At 44.5% G+C, this 15,423-nt stretch overlaps 1 protein-coding gene across 1 annotated transcript in view; it reads left to right on the forward strand.

The window, feature by feature from the left end:
- CHMP5 (charged multivesicular body protein 5) overlaps positions 1-13,268 on the forward strand; it is a 295,753-nt gene extending 282,485 nt beyond the window's left edge. The window contains exon 8 of the mRNA XM_069620542.1: positions 10,128-13,268. Within this exon, the coding sequence (XP_069476643.1) occupies positions 10,128-10,175 (48 nt within the window). The 3' untranslated portion in view covers positions 10,176-13,268. The remainder of the gene's footprint in view (positions 1-10,127) is intronic.
- The last annotated feature ends 2,155 nt before the right edge of the window (positions 13,269-15,423 follow it).

Below are 15,423 nucleotides of genomic sequence, written 5' to 3' on the forward strand. Positions count from 1 at the left end.
AAAAAGTATTCATATTGTAAAAGAGGGTGTTAGGTTTCATGTGTTCTACGGGGTAGGATGGGGAAAAGGTGTCACAAGAAAGAAAATGGTTGATAGACTGAGAAAGACGAGATGGGTAGGAATTGTGGGGCAAACGACCTACGTGGTAGGATGGGGAAAAGGTGTTAAAATAAGGGGGATACCACCTTTCACCCGTCAGTGTCCCACCCCCACTCTCCGAGGACCCCCATCCAGGTGATCCTCCCCCACTGGTCTACCCCCAGGAACTGGATCCAATAGTGATGGCTGTGTCCTGGCCACCTGGATGACAGATACCCGGGGACTAGCTAGGGCGACACCTTCAGGTTTCTCACAGGTCCATGGGTTTTATTGCAGTTGATGCTCTGACAATGTGTGAATAATTTTGCAACATATTCAGCATTCCAGGACCTGTATAGATGGATAGATCCCTCTCTTGTTTAATACAGGGGCAGGCACCCTTTAATATAATATAACCCAGAAACATTGGAAGACCACATTTTGGATTTGATTGATTTGTTGAAGGAAGCAATACCTTGTGCAAGATCGTACATGATTTCATATGAACTAATTATCTTAAATGTTTGGTCTTGTAATAAGTATGAGACGAGGCTACCCATTTCCCTTCTACCCCTTATCTCTTTCTACCAACAACGATTGCAGAGCCATTGCCGATTAAATCTGTCAGTGAGGATGTTAGGAAAGATTTAGTTTTTCCCGCTTTCCTCCCATACACCTCTATGTGACACCCTTTCATTTTTTTTTCTTTTTCTTGACTTCTGACCTGACTTTTTGGAGTGCGGTCTCTTTTTGCTCAGTCTTATGTGGAAACTGATTAAGTCTATAAGGCTATAAGTATTGGGAGACTGTCTCCCTTGGTGAATTGCTTGTATTTTGAAGCTGCACACGATCACCCTAAAGTGAAGTTCGGTTGGACTATATCTTTTTCTTATGAAACTTTGTGTTTCCAACTACAACATTTCCAGGAGGGGCTGGTGGCAGCAGATATCTTTCTACCATGTTTTGGACTTTTTAAACATTTTCAATTACTACAAATGGCTACTAAATGTGGCTAGCACTCTAAAATGGCTGTGCCACGAGATTGTCACCTGTCTTTTGACCATATTGTTCTATGGCCTTCATCCTGCCCTCTCCGCTTATGCTGCTGCTTTCCTGGGTAAAGGGGTGGTGTGCGTGTTAGCCCGGATTTGAGGGACAGTCCAGTCCACATAGAGGTGCCAGAATTTCTGTTGCTGGGCAGATTGTATGGTCAGTTTCTATCCATGATTGGATAGCCGCTACCAGTTTGAATGGTGCAGATGTCAGGTCCAAACTTGAGTCTTCCTGCAGGAGTGATGCTGGGCCCACCAGACTCCCTAAGTCTGCCTGCCCAACAGTCCTTCAACTGATAAAACTACCAAGCTGGCAAACCCAAACCCAAGGGGAAAGGGGAATAGAGGAGAAAATAACAAAAGACAGATCTTCACTGGCTGGCACTGTAGTTCTCTGGAGCTGGAAATACACCTCAGTGTCTGTGAGATCTAGGAGACAAATATATATGTATATATTAATAATCAATCCACTCTAGCTAAGTTTACTAATATGTTACCACTCTCCTTGTAGTACCTGTAGTACCTGTAGCCTATGCTTTATTGCTGATAGGCTTATTCAGTTAGTAGCTGAAGCTGAAGTCTAGTAATCTGAACTCAATGTTTCCTTCTTCTTCTACTGTGGTAATATTTTCTTTAAGAAATGTCTTTGTTAGGTCCACTAGTCGTTTACTTCCTGAAAAACGAACGTCAGCCGTAACAACGCTTCTCTACTCAATAGTCCTTCGAAACGATGCTTTCAGAAAAAAAAGGTGTCACGACGCTTAACGTACTCAATATAATAGTCTTGCAAAACGAGCACTTCCTGAAACAACGTCACAACGCTTACACGTGCGTTTAACGTTCATAGGGTTCCTTCTTCTAACTTCCGAGCCGCGCTTGGCGTAATACTGGAACCAAAAAAAATAACGCTCACGCAAGAACTGCGAGCGAGTGAAAAACAAACATGCGAGTAGTAAACGAAGAGTTACGCGCGTCTGGTTAGTAAATATTAAACGCGCAATTATACAGAAAAAAAATACTTTCAGATGCAGAATTGAAGCGCAACAATAGAAGTTCAAAAAGTAACACTGAATCTTATTTTCTTCAATAAAAAATAAATATTAGCATTTGATTTCACTCCGTCTTTTCAAAAGTAATTCGAACTGAAAATCCTTGACATTAGACTTTGTAGATTAAATAAATTTAGCTTGCTTCATCTGTACGATTTCTTCACAGCTTCGTGGATAACTTCACTTCAACTTAGAATTAGTAATAAATGGAAATTCTAAAATCTTCTTGAAATACTAAGAATGAAATATACTTAAATATATTCTTTGCTAGAGCTAACTAAACTGCGACCTGTCTCAAAGGATACTAAAATGAAAGACAGTTGAAAACTCGGAGCAACATTCCAAATGACCTCATAACTATTTACACCAATCAGTGCTGCAGAAAAAAACTCTCCATCTTGCTTTGGGGAGTCAAGTGATTCCTGAATGTACATTAAGGAATATTTATACTAGTTCAATTGTCAATCCAAACATAACCGAAACATCACACTTCTAAGTAAACTACATTCAAAGGGTTTTTTGTGCTAATGATGAATTCTTAATTAGGTAATGTAAATGTGTAAGTAATAAAGTCTATTTAATTTACCTTGGAATTGTAATGGTATGTCTTTTAAGGTTATGAACCCTTGAAACTCTAGAAATGTACCATGGAATCCTGACAGCAGAGCCTTAACATTAGTGGATCTGGGCGAGCTTCCAGTTTAAATCTTGGATAAAAGGAGGAGGACTCCTGCAGCCATTCAACAGATCATCAATAGATCTAAGACCCTAAGGTACAAGTACAACCCAATGATGACCCAACCCAAGGACAAATGTTGCAGCTGACCAGCATTGCCTGTAATCAAGTCCCGGTAAAGCCCTGTTCCTCTGTCCTGATCTCAAGTAGGCCGTTGCCTGTGCTTAAAACCCTGGATCAGTGGAATAACCAATGTCGACTTTTGCTTTTGGTGAGCCTTCAGAATTTTCCCTGGAACTACAAGAGGACTGGATTTCTTTAAGTCCTTAATTTTTATATTTGAAGAACATGAGCCATTCTATCAGAATACTCTGCTCTTTGGGCTCGAATATGGACACATAATGTTGCTGAGGTCCTTAATTCGGTGGAGTCCAGAATGAGGTACCTCTATGAAAATGTACAGTCAGCAACGGCATTGATACATCGTCAGAGCTAGAATTTGGCAAGCCAGATCCAGCAGAACATGCGGACGCTTCCTATAGACAGTTAATGTCTAAAGTAATTGAGTTTTTGGGAACGGGCAGACCAACCCCTCCGTTTGAAAAAGCTGATCTGAATGACATCTTGGATAAGGGGCCACTAAAGCACCCTGTGTTGCCATTTCACATTGCCCTGCAGAAGAGGGTTAAGGAAAATTGGTAGGCGCTGGAAACAAGTCCGACTGTCAACAAAAATCTCACCAAAATATACAAGCCTTCCAGTAGTGATCCTGAATGCTTTGTCAGGATCCAGGAGCGCAATATAGTAGTGGTGGCTTGACACGTCGTGATGCAATTTAGGCTTTCTGACAATATACCCCTCAAGAATACATAAGGACAGATTGAGGTGAGTATTGCCCAAAATAAGGTACACCCTGGTACTCCAACAGCTGGCTGCAAGAAAATTAATCCGGCATCAACATGAAGCTAAATGCAATGGGAACTCCAAAGCAAGATACTGAACTGATGAAGAAGTTGCAATCCGTGGACTTTCCGGGTTTGGTAAGAGCAGGTAAGACTTGAATGGTTAGACGAATGAGATGGCCGTTCCGGGTCTGGTATGAGCAGGTAAGATCTGAAGATTTAGAGGAAAGCAGTCCTTGGCCATTCCGGGTCTAGTATGAGCAGGTAAGACTTGAGGATTTAGATGAGGGCAGTCCGTGGCCGTTCTGGGTCTGGTATGAGCAGGTAAGGCTGGAGGGTTGAGATGAGAGGAAGTCTGTGGCCGTTCCGGGTCGGGTATAAGCAGGTAAGACTTGGTAGCAATGACAAGGAGGAAGTAATGCAGGTAACAAGACGGGCCGGGGATTCAAAGAAGCCAAGAAAACGAGATACGAGGTAAGGAGCTTTGGAATTAGACAAATTCAGAAGCACCGCCGTGCATGGAGGCGCGGCTTAAATACAGGTCACCTGACCTTACGCCCGGGACGGTGCCGTAGACCTGAGCATCTACGGCAATACCATGGCTGCCAGCGTTTCCATGGTAACCCATAGCGTTCTGCAAAAGGACGTGCAAGAAAAATGGAAGTACGGGTCTGAGTCACAGCAGACCCTCTCAACTTGGACCCAAAACCGTTAGTTCCCCTGGGTTTACTAGACATCTTGTTATTACGTGAACTCCTCCTCTGATTATCCGACGGGGCATACAATGGATCCCTGACACTTATCCAGACACTCAACACCGGAAAGCTTGGTGGTCCAGGCAGCAACTTCCATGTTGAAGCAAGTGGCATACCCCACCACACCACCAGATGGCGACGATAAGCGTTTCAACGCAATGACGAAAAAGGTGTTCTTAGCCGGGAGTATGGCTCTAAAATCAGTCAATGCCACTTGCGCACCTTGTGGGACTATATCTTCATGGCGGCTGAACACATTCCGAAGGGGGAATAAAGAGACGACTTCCTGAACATTGTGAGAGAGACGGAAAGGAAGCAATGTGTGAGTCTCTTGTAAGACTCAAGGTGGCAACAGTAAAGATAGACAGACACAGTTGATCACAGTTCAATGGTGTTTATTAAAATGTATGCATGGGTGAGGAAAATGCCTAATCTAAACCTAAAGCTAAGATGGGAGAAAGCTACGACCATAAAATAAAAATAAGGCAGTCCTAGTAGCGCCTTGTCATATAAAAAGGGCCTATACTAAAAAAGACTATTGACAATCCTGACCACTAGGTTACAAAAAGAGTGTGGGATAATGTTCACCAGAAAAGAAAGAAGTGTTCACAAAATAAGTCAGGATGGAATGGTGGGTTCTCCCTTCCCCACGTTTTTAGCACGGGACAAGTTGGGACTCCGGAGCACAGCACGCTCCTGGGCCTCTCCAGCACAAGGTTCACAAGTCTATTTCACGATACCAGAACCTTCAAGGGTCAAGTCTCTTTCCGCAAAGTCTCTTGCCTTAGAAGGCCTGCTGGATCAAAACAATAAACAAATAAACAAAAGTTAATTTGGTGGTCTTGCACCTTTGGGCGATTGCTCTTTGCCTCTAGGACCTCCCTCCGTCGGGCTCGGATCCTCTCTGCAAAATGGACCTCCCTCCGTCGGGTTCACTAAGGCCTCTCAAATATCGCTCGTTAACATTCAGGAGCTTTGATGTCTTTTTAAACTAACACTGTGGACAACCCTCAACCGGGTTCACTCTCGTCGACACAATGTTCCCAGGTGTATTATTATTCACTCCTACTCGTGGGCATCCCTCAGCCGGGTTCACGTTTGCCACATGTACAGTTTACTTTATCTTGATGCAGGATTCACTTTCAGTAACTTTCCCCTTGGCTCCATCGGGTTCACACTTGCCTTATTCCACAGTTCACAATCTTATCAGAAAGTGGGGTTCCCTTGCCCTAGCTTTCCTCTCAGCAAGGGGTTAGAGACTTTCGATTGTACAAGGGATTTGACATGACCCTTATAGGACCACTCTGACATCTCATGCCGCCCTTTGGTAGGGCCTTCTGGTACTTGTAGTTTCAATACACAAAGGGGGCCAGCGAGAGTCCTTCGATTGAGCACTCATGTGGCGCCTAACCACTCTGCTGCTGGCCCTTGTCTGGTCTTTTCCCAAAAGCACAAACACATAAAGTTCTTCTCAAGTGCATTGCATTCATATAATGGTGCCACTTGCAACCTGGTCGTCCAACACAGTTCGGTTTGCTATCAGCTTCCTCTGACTCACCTGCTGTGTTGAACCTGCTGGCTTGTCTTGCTTCTGGAGTCAAGGACGGTACCACGGTAGTCAGTGTGCCTCCCCGCCTGTGTTATCAATGCGGGAGCCTCCCTTGCAGCGTTGACATATGTTCCTCCACACGCCAGCTGTGACTCCTGGTTTTATGAATTCCCTTTCGGGGACTACGCGGGTCTGAGTTAAAAAGGGCAAGGGTAGTTCCCTCTACATCATCCCTCCAGGTCTCGCTGCCTTTCTCCTCAGTTTGAAGTGCTGGTCCGGTACAGCTGTGTCCTCGTGCGTTCAGCCTTGCTCATACTCGTAGTGTGCTCTTGTGCTTTGCCTTTTATCTCAGTGGGGAAGGTAAAGGGCCGTCAGGTGTGCGTGGTTATCAATTGCCTGACTCTGCCTGACCCGTGGGACATGTCGGGTAAATGGCTCTGGTGTTAGTCCGTTGTATGTTTCCGGTGTAAGAAAATGTTTGTGTCCACAAAGGTGGGGTGGGGGGAGGGGTATAGAGCTTCTAAATGTCCTACAGAGTAGGATGGGGAAAAGGTGTTACAAGGAAGGGGGTAACGCATCTTGCCCATCAGTGTCCCACTTCCACTTCACGAAGATCCCCTCATCCAGGTGATCCTCCCCCACTGGTCCACCCCCAGGAACTGGATCCAGTAGCAATGTCTGTGTCATGGCCACCTGGATGATAGATCCTCAGGGACCAGTAAGTGAGACACCTTCAGGTTTCTCACACTCTCCAGTCAGGTTTGGACTCTGCAGACAGTATCAGCAGAGCCATGGCGGCGAGCATGGTCATACGCAGGTTTGCTTGGTTGAGAAATTCGGGTTTTGTACCGGACGTGCAGTTCACACTTCTCAACGTGCCATTTGATGACACTCAGCTGTTTGGCAGCAAGGCTGACAAGAGCCTGGAGAAGCTGTAGTCCTCGAAGGCGGCAGCCAAATCAATTGGCTCCTTCAATCAGACAGCCACAGCCGTCACACCCCATTGGACCAGCTTGGAGGGGTAGGTCCTTTCGTTACTATTCCTCATTTTGTAGAGTGAGACGAGTGGCCAGTCAAAGGGGCCAAATGAAGTTTCCTCGTGATGGAGGGGGAAGAGGTGCCAAGTCCGCCCAAGCAACGGCTGCTTTAACCTCAGCCGCTGATTCAGCCACCTCAAAAACCCTCTGTGGCCTTAACCCACAAAACCTCGGTTGGAGGCAGACTCACTCAGCATCTGCAAGAATGGCGAGACATTACTTCAGATGCGTAGGCGTTAGAAACAGTAGACCAGGGTTACTGCCTCCCCTTTTTAAGAAGGCCTCGGGATCATCCACTGGAGAGCTACTCGTTCAAATTTCCAGATCCATTCCTTTTGTAGGAAATGTTGAGCCTGTTAGAGAAAGGTGCTATAGAACAAGGGTGGTACTCTCCCTATTTTCTAAACACCAAGAAGGACAAAGGATTGAGACCCATCTTGTACTTGAGATGCTTGAACACGTTTCTCAGGAAGGATAAGTTCAAGATCGTCACTCTCTGATTCTTCAGGCTCTCCAGGTTCAGGATTGGATGGCGTCATTGGACCCTCAGAATGTTTCCATGTGCCTATCCGCACAGAAAATACTTGAGGTTGGCGGTTCTCCTTATACATTTCGAGTTCTGCCTTTCAGGCTGACCTGATGGCGGTGGTGGCAGCAAGTCTCAGGAGAAGGGGCAGGGGTGTTTCACATCTACCCCTACTTTGAAGATTGGCTGATCAGGGCCTGTTCTCCCGAACAGGTCCTGGAACATCTTAGCATAACCTGCCACTCTCTCCACAGACTGTGCTTCTCTCTCCATTTCAAGATGTCCTGTACCATCTCAAAGGCGCCAGTTAATCAGAGCAGTCCTGGATGCATCCTTGGGACAAGGCTCGCCACCCGAGCGAAGAGCTCAGCACATTCTGCAGCAGGTCACCAAATTTCAGAGTGGCTAACGTCTTTCGGGCTTCGATTTAATTTTTTTAGGTTGCTCGGCCTCATGACATCCTGCATTTTCCTGGTGCCAGAGACTCGCTTGAGAATAAGATCCCTCCAATGAGCTCTCAGAACACAGTGGTTGCAGTTCTCAGGCAAAATGTCATAGCTGTTTCAGGTTCCGAGCATGGTAGCACAGGATCCTGTGGTGGGCCTGCGAGGACAACATTCTGAAGGGAGAACCTTTTATTCAACCATGGCCGGAGGGTTGTGGAACCCCCTCCCCCACCCCTGCACCCAGGTTTTTCTGCATTTCTATGAAACATGGTGATTTTCTTTGTTATATTTTGGTGTGCACTGCTACACACAATTGTTCTTGTCGTAACGTATGCCAAAGGTTCTCTTCCCCTGGACTTCTCATCTGTTCTGTGGTTCCCAGACCCCTTGTTCAACTCTTTAATGTCTCTTACCTAGGCCTGGTTCACTAACCTGCCAAGCCTCACTTTCAGTCTCTCTGAGGTGCTCTTTCATCCCCTCCATTCTCAACAGGTCTCTCTTGATGCTTGGGTCCTTGACCCCTCTTTCAGCTTTGCAATCTTTTTTAACTGGGCCCGGTACACTATCCTGCAAGGCCTCTTTCAGTCTCTTTGGGGTGCTCTTTCACCCCCTGTGTTCTCAACTTGTCTCTCTTCTGCCCCAATGGGATGAGGAAGATGGCTCTGCACTTCCAACCACAGCTTCTAGGGTAGCCCTGTGTCTTCCTGGTCCCCCCTCCGTGTACCTTTGTACTTGGTCTGCAAGGGTTCCATTTCTGCAAGGGTTCCAGTCCTCGGCAACACCGAAGAGCTTCTGCGGCTTTGTCTGGACTTTTCCGCTCTTAGTTCAGTGTTCGGCGGCTGTACCACGCTGGTTTCTCTCTGCATGTCTTGTCTTGTCTCGTCTGGACCACTCGGACAGCTATGCTTCTGCCGTCGGAAGCTGGAATCAGCAACCATGTAAGTCATGGTGCTTCCCTGCTTTGCTGTTCTCTGCCTCTGTTCCAGGCGGTTCGGTCTGCCACAGGACCTCTCCTCAGCGTTCCACTCTCCGGCCAGAAGCTGCTCTGGAGCAGGACAGACTCTGAGGGGAGTCAATTGTCAGTTTTTATGTCCTAACTGCTTTCTAGCTTCCAATAGCTAGCATGTTCTTATCGGGTCCGCGTAGGGCTCTGCATGGCCCTGCTCTTCCTCATGCCATTACTTTTGAAGTTATCCATATTTCCCTCACTCTTCCTCGTCATAGTGTTATTTGCCTGATAAACACAATAACTATGTATAAGGAAATTAGTGGAAGCCGGAGGCGAAAGAGAGGATGGGGGTATCCGAGTCCTACATATAGGGCTGGATGCCTCATGTTTCACAGCATGGTGGTGTGTATTCCGTGTTTTCCCTCAACAGTCCTCACTTCTCCCAGAAGGGGGCTGGGGGTTCACCGCCCATGGGATCCTCCCACTTAGTACCACCCTCAGGGGGCCTATCTGGTAGCCGCATCACCTCCCTGGCCCCATGGAAAGGGTCCCCCTCCCGTGGAGAAGCTACGACATTGAGGGATTTGTCACACTTTATACACATATTAACCAGTGAATTTGCAACTAGGCCTTTCCGATGCACACTTATTTATAATTTGCTCATAGGAACCGACTGTTAAGGGCACCCAGTAGCTGGAAATAATGTAGATTGCAGCAGGCTGGCTGTCAAGAATGTACATGTTACTATGTAGCTGCCATGTTGACAGAACACATGGCAGTTGCTGGTGTCCGCATGGGACCCATTATTTTGTGTTATAAAAATCAAACATGCTCGGGATTGCCTTCCTGCGAAGATGGCACGCTTTCACAGTACCCCATTCATATAGCTTGTGGGGGAAGACAGCCATGTGCCACTACTTCATTCTGGAATGCTAATATTCAATGATGCAATCATCAAAGTGATTAGTATACAATTATGTTCAAATTGGGCACAGACTGACTGCATTTATAAAAACAAAATATGTTGCTTGGAATAGATTTTACTTCCATTGGGAGCAAAGAATGTCGTATCTTTCCAATTAATTACACTGATTTATTTTTCTTGCAGGATGGTGTGCTGGTGGATGAATTTGGGCTCCCGCAAATCCCTGCCTAGCTTGAACTTCTGTGCAATTTGTAATGGAAAAATAAAACTCTGCAAACTACATGCGCAAAGTACATTTTTGATATCCCCGAAAACCGAAAGCTACCACGAATTTGCCTTTTGCATATGACTACCCAATCCCTGCATTCTTACAGAAATATAATTGATGTGTTCCTGTCTGAAGAAACATTTTTGTTTTGCTTTTGATTGTAACTGGGGCAATTTTAACTGGAGTTATTTACTGGATGCAATTTCAATACTTCTCGTGTGTATAAAGAACCACGACATGTGGAGAAAACAAATGGTGGCTAATTTCCATGTAATATATTTAAAAAGAGAAATCTGTAAACAGTTATCTATGACTATTTGGCTGCTTAGACTCTGTAAAATACTAACTTTGTTAATTCTTTTGATAAATATTTTTTAGACTATCTGTTCTTGAAATCATGTTTGAGGTGCACATTGTACTTTTATCTGCTGCCGGTGTAATTGTCCATATGGCATGAGCTATCAATGTTCATGTGCTATTGTAACATCTTGATCCACTGGATATCCTTTCTATGAGTTGAGTCCACAGTATTTGCTCTTTTCTTGTTTGTGCTGTCTTCGCCTTTTGGACTTACTCGGCCTTGCTTCTCAATTTCTGTTTGTGTTATTGTTTCTACCCCTCTGATTTGTGATTGGGCGACAAAGGAGTACATTACCTATTGCGTTCACTTATGACGTCTGCCTTAATGTGGGGTATATTATTTATTTCCTATTTTTGTCATAGCTTTAGTCGCAAGCCCAGTGAATCTACAAAAAACTATGAGCTGTCCGGAAGGACTAGTGTTTTAACACTATTGCAGTACAATATAAGGCATATGCTCTTCTTATTGCCCTTGAACCGTTCAGTAAGCTTAACAATGTGTCTGTGTACTTCGACCCCAACTGCACCTAAAGTGCTGAAGTTCATACAGTAACCAGGCATTCAACAACCAGAAGTTGAGCTTGTCTCCATGACCACCATTTACCCTGCTTGCTACATAATGAGGCATGGCCTTTTGGAGTGCTCTGAATAAGATTATGGATTTGATAGAGAGTAAAATCTTTTGCACATGATCTCTCTGCACAGTTATCCGAAGTAATTGGGTTTCCTTCATGCCACTGAGAGGATCCAAAAACCTGGGTTAACAGTGAGAGGTGCTTAATCTTGAGTTAGGAATGCAAGCCCTGCCTTATTAAAGCCGACATAATTAAGCCCCCAAAGCGATATTTGTTTATTTTCCTTATTGAAAATGTTCAATGCGATTTGCTGTCTTTTTCCAAATTTCCCATAGTGATTATTTGTAATTGTCCTTTCACAAATGCAATTTGTCTCTTAAGGTGTGAAAATGATGTGCCAGAAACAGCACCACACATGAAATAATACTGGTAAGCACCATCCTCTTTTCATATTCCTTAGGTTTCATTTGTGTCTTAAACAAGTACACCCTCTCCAAGACCATGAACACCCACATGCTTCAAAAGTCTCCTGTCTCCTAGAACATATATCAAACTTGTGTCAGTTGATCCTAAGGATGGAGGCTAATATGTGCTTGGTACGAATTTTGCTGCCAAAGTGTGTGCAGACTAACCAGTTTTGTTGAGGGGAAACGAAGTCCCTTTCCCATTTTACTGTCTTAAAAATGGATCCACTTGTGCTAGTCCCACACCCATTTTCAGTCTTGCTCCTTGCCACTCTGATATATTATATTTTGGCTTAATTTTACTTGATGAAAGCCAGCACCAAACATGCAGCGTGAACTAAAAGTAGCTTTTTGAAAGACACAGGTGCTTTTAAAAGGTAAAAAGCTTACCCGAATAGTTTCTCTTCACCACAACACTACACTAGAATATTAATTCTGTTTGTTATACGCCTAAAGCACATTTTATAGACATATTAAAAAATGATTAGAGAGCCGCAGTAGCCAGGGGATTTGGGAAGTAAAAATCGCTGAGCAACATTATGCATGTTCGACCCAGGTGAACCACCATTCGAAATGCTTCCCGTGTACAAGATGAAGATAATTGTGCAAACAGTTGTGTTAAGCAGAGGCGCCTAATGCCATATATTAGCACCTGGATGTTGACTAATAGTCCTCTGAGCCAGTCATGGAGCTCAGAATGCAGTCTTTACCTCATGGAATAGGCTGCTCTCTGTGCCTCTAATGGGGGCATCACTGCCATCTTCTCTCCTTTGTGGCCTTTTCTTGTTGAAGCCCATGCTTCACTTTTCTCCTACCCCTGCCGCTCTCACCACCACCACACTCTTAACTTCAGTGCGTCTGTGCCCTGCTTGCCGCTCGCCTCATTGTCTCCAGTTAATTCCTGGCCATGCTGCTGCCCTCCATAGAAAGGGAGAAGGGTTTGGGAGTAGTTCCTGATCCCTTTTCCATGGAACCTTTTTTCTTTTTTAAGCGTATGAACTTGGTGCTGCTCTGTTTCACGCAATTAAAAATAATAATGCTATTGGCAGCCGAGACAGTATGCCAGGGTGCTAACAGCTTTATCCCCAGTTGGGGGACATTATTGCATGGTAATAGTGCTCGGCCACATCACTTGGGCCCAGAATATTACCAGGTGATAATGCCCCTACCGCTGGGTTTATTGCCCAAGTATGATTGAGTAACCACTTTTTAAAATGTCTATGAAGGTTGCTATTTTGTCAGGATGCCAGCTAATGTAACAAAAGCCCAGACTAATGGCATGTTGACACTTAAGAACCTCTTTTAACGTCTTGTGAAAAATACAAAAGGCTAATGCTTAGTATTTAAAGTTGTTTGGAGGGGCATCCGTGAACACACATATTCTAATGGGCATTGTCATCTGCATGAGAAGCGAATGATTGAAAATCAGGTCTTTGGATCCTATTGCTGTGGCTTCAAGGATATGAAACAAGTTGGTAATGTGTATAAACCTAAGCAGAGATTTATCACAGTATCTGTTGTTAGAGAGGGTTTTGTTAACGGCAAGTTGTAATTAAGTCATAAACTGCAGGCTTTCTTCTAAATGCCAGAATGTGCATTGTAAACATGTTGGCTATAAACAAACCAATTGCTTCTAAATAAAAATATTTTTCAGATATGTTCCAACTACTGATTTAAATCTGAACCTGAAACATCTGTGTAACTTTAGGGTCTTTGGTTAGAATCAATTTGATTTGGCTGTTAAACTTTCCATGATGGAATGCACAAGCAAGGTATTTATCATGCGTCATTAACAGTTAGGAACAGAATAATTCAGGTCACGCTTGTATCACAAGAAATGTCCTGTGAAAATTCAGTCAATACCTCAATGAACCCATAGCTGATTAGTGAATGTTTCCAAAACCTACTCAAACTACCAGGCATCTCCTTGTCCCATAAGATTGTCTGTATCAACAGCTGAGCTTGCTGCCATGCCAGAATTGCAGAGAAAAAGTATCATCAATTTAGCTACTGAAACATCCAGTCAAGTCATACGTTTACACGGAAACCCTAAAGTGTATTTCATGTTGAGCATATAGCTCCCCATGCTGCACAGTGTTCATTGGCCAAGGTAACCAAATTGACTTATGTACTAATATATTGTAGAAGCCCAATTAGTTTCCTCCCCCAACTAGTGTGCCGGGAGAACTAGAAGTCAAACAGGAGCTCCTTCTTGTTTGCGTATCTGATTAAACCATGGGTTTTACATCCAACTGTAAATGGGGGTGCGCTCTTAAGTTAAATCCCAGAAGTGTGAAACTTGCATGTACATGACCTTAGCTGCACTATGTGAGAAACCAAAGGGTGTCTTTGGTTTCTCACATAGTGCAGCTAAGGTCATGTACATGCAAGTTTCACACTTCTGGGGGATCTCTCAGGTGGCCAGGGCACAGCCATCGCCTTTGGATCCACAATGTGGGGGGTGGACCAGTGCAGGAGTTTCACTGGGGTGGGGGTCTGTGGGGAATGGGGTGAGGCAACCAATGGCGAGATGCGGTATTCCACCCTTTCCCGTGCTCATAGCCCATCCTATTTTATAGGATTCTCCCACGTTCCAATTCCCGCCCCTTTTCTACACAAACACTGGGCAGAGGAAGAGGACGACTGAGAATAAAGAGGCTAACACTTACATATCTCATTGGACATGCTATGTTAATCAGGTCAGGCAGTTGACCTTTATCACATACATCTGATACCTATTAGCTCCCCCACATGGATAAAAGGCGGAACGTAGAGACACAATCTGAGCAAGGTAAGACACAAGAAGGAGCAGATATTCCGGGGCGAAGGCGAACCCACTGGAGCAGGAAGATTTCTTTTGAACTTTTCCGATTGTGGTATGGAACTACCAGGTCCAAGAGACACTGAGGCAAATAACATAAGGGAAAGCTGAATTGAAAGTCAGTCTTCCTGCGGAGGTCTGTGGTAAAAGCCTCGCACATTCAAAAGTCTTCGACATCAGTGAACGGTCCGAGCCCGACTGAGGTAGACCGGAAACATGAAAGAAGTTGGGGGAAGGGAACCCCTAATTTATGTGAATAAAGCTTTGGGGAGGGAACCCCTGCAAGTGCTGCGATTACAAGGTCCGAGACCTATGTGAACGTTTGTTGAACTGTTAAATAACTTTTAGAAAACTGTAATAAGTGACTTTAACGGGGAAGGCCAAGTGGGCCTCAACCCACGTTTTGAACTGCCTTTTTTTGATAACCTGAGCTGTTGCGTTATCCTGTTTATGGGGGCTGTGGGGAGTGGAGCTGACTCAGCTACCTTGAGCTTTTGTGTTAAAACGCTGAGTTTCCTTTGCATGCACATTCCCCTTTTACACACTTTCTGTATAGGAGATGGGGCAGGCATTTGGTTTTGTTAGTATAGGCCATTTTGATTTGACAAAGACTGACTAGGACTGGGATTTCTTTATTATTTGATGCCAGAGACTACTCCCATCATAGCTATAGGGCAAAGTAGGAGTTTTCCCAAATCCCAAGAATTTAATAAAGGTTTTTATACTTTTAACTCTTGTGTTAGTGTCCTACTTGTGATACCATGCCTCCCTTAACCATCAGACTCAACATTGTTCCACGCATGTAGTCAAAGATCGTTTTTCTGTTTTGTCTTGCCCTTGTGAATGCTCGAAACCTTTTAAAACATTTTCTTTAATGGTTTTATTTTCTTCCAGAATGGGGACTCACCTTGATTCACATGCTCATGAATTTTCCTGCCGTGAGGCCGGGAAGCCTTGGTAAGAAAGAGAAAGCAGTGTTGCTTTAAAAGCT

Source organism: Ambystoma mexicanum, chromosome 5q (genome assembly GCF_040938575.1).
Source record: "Ambystoma mexicanum isolate Mex_15411 chromosome 5q, UKY_AmexF1_1, whole genome shotgun sequence".
NCBI lineage: Eukaryota > Metazoa > Chordata > Amphibia > Caudata > Ambystomatidae > Ambystoma > Ambystoma mexicanum.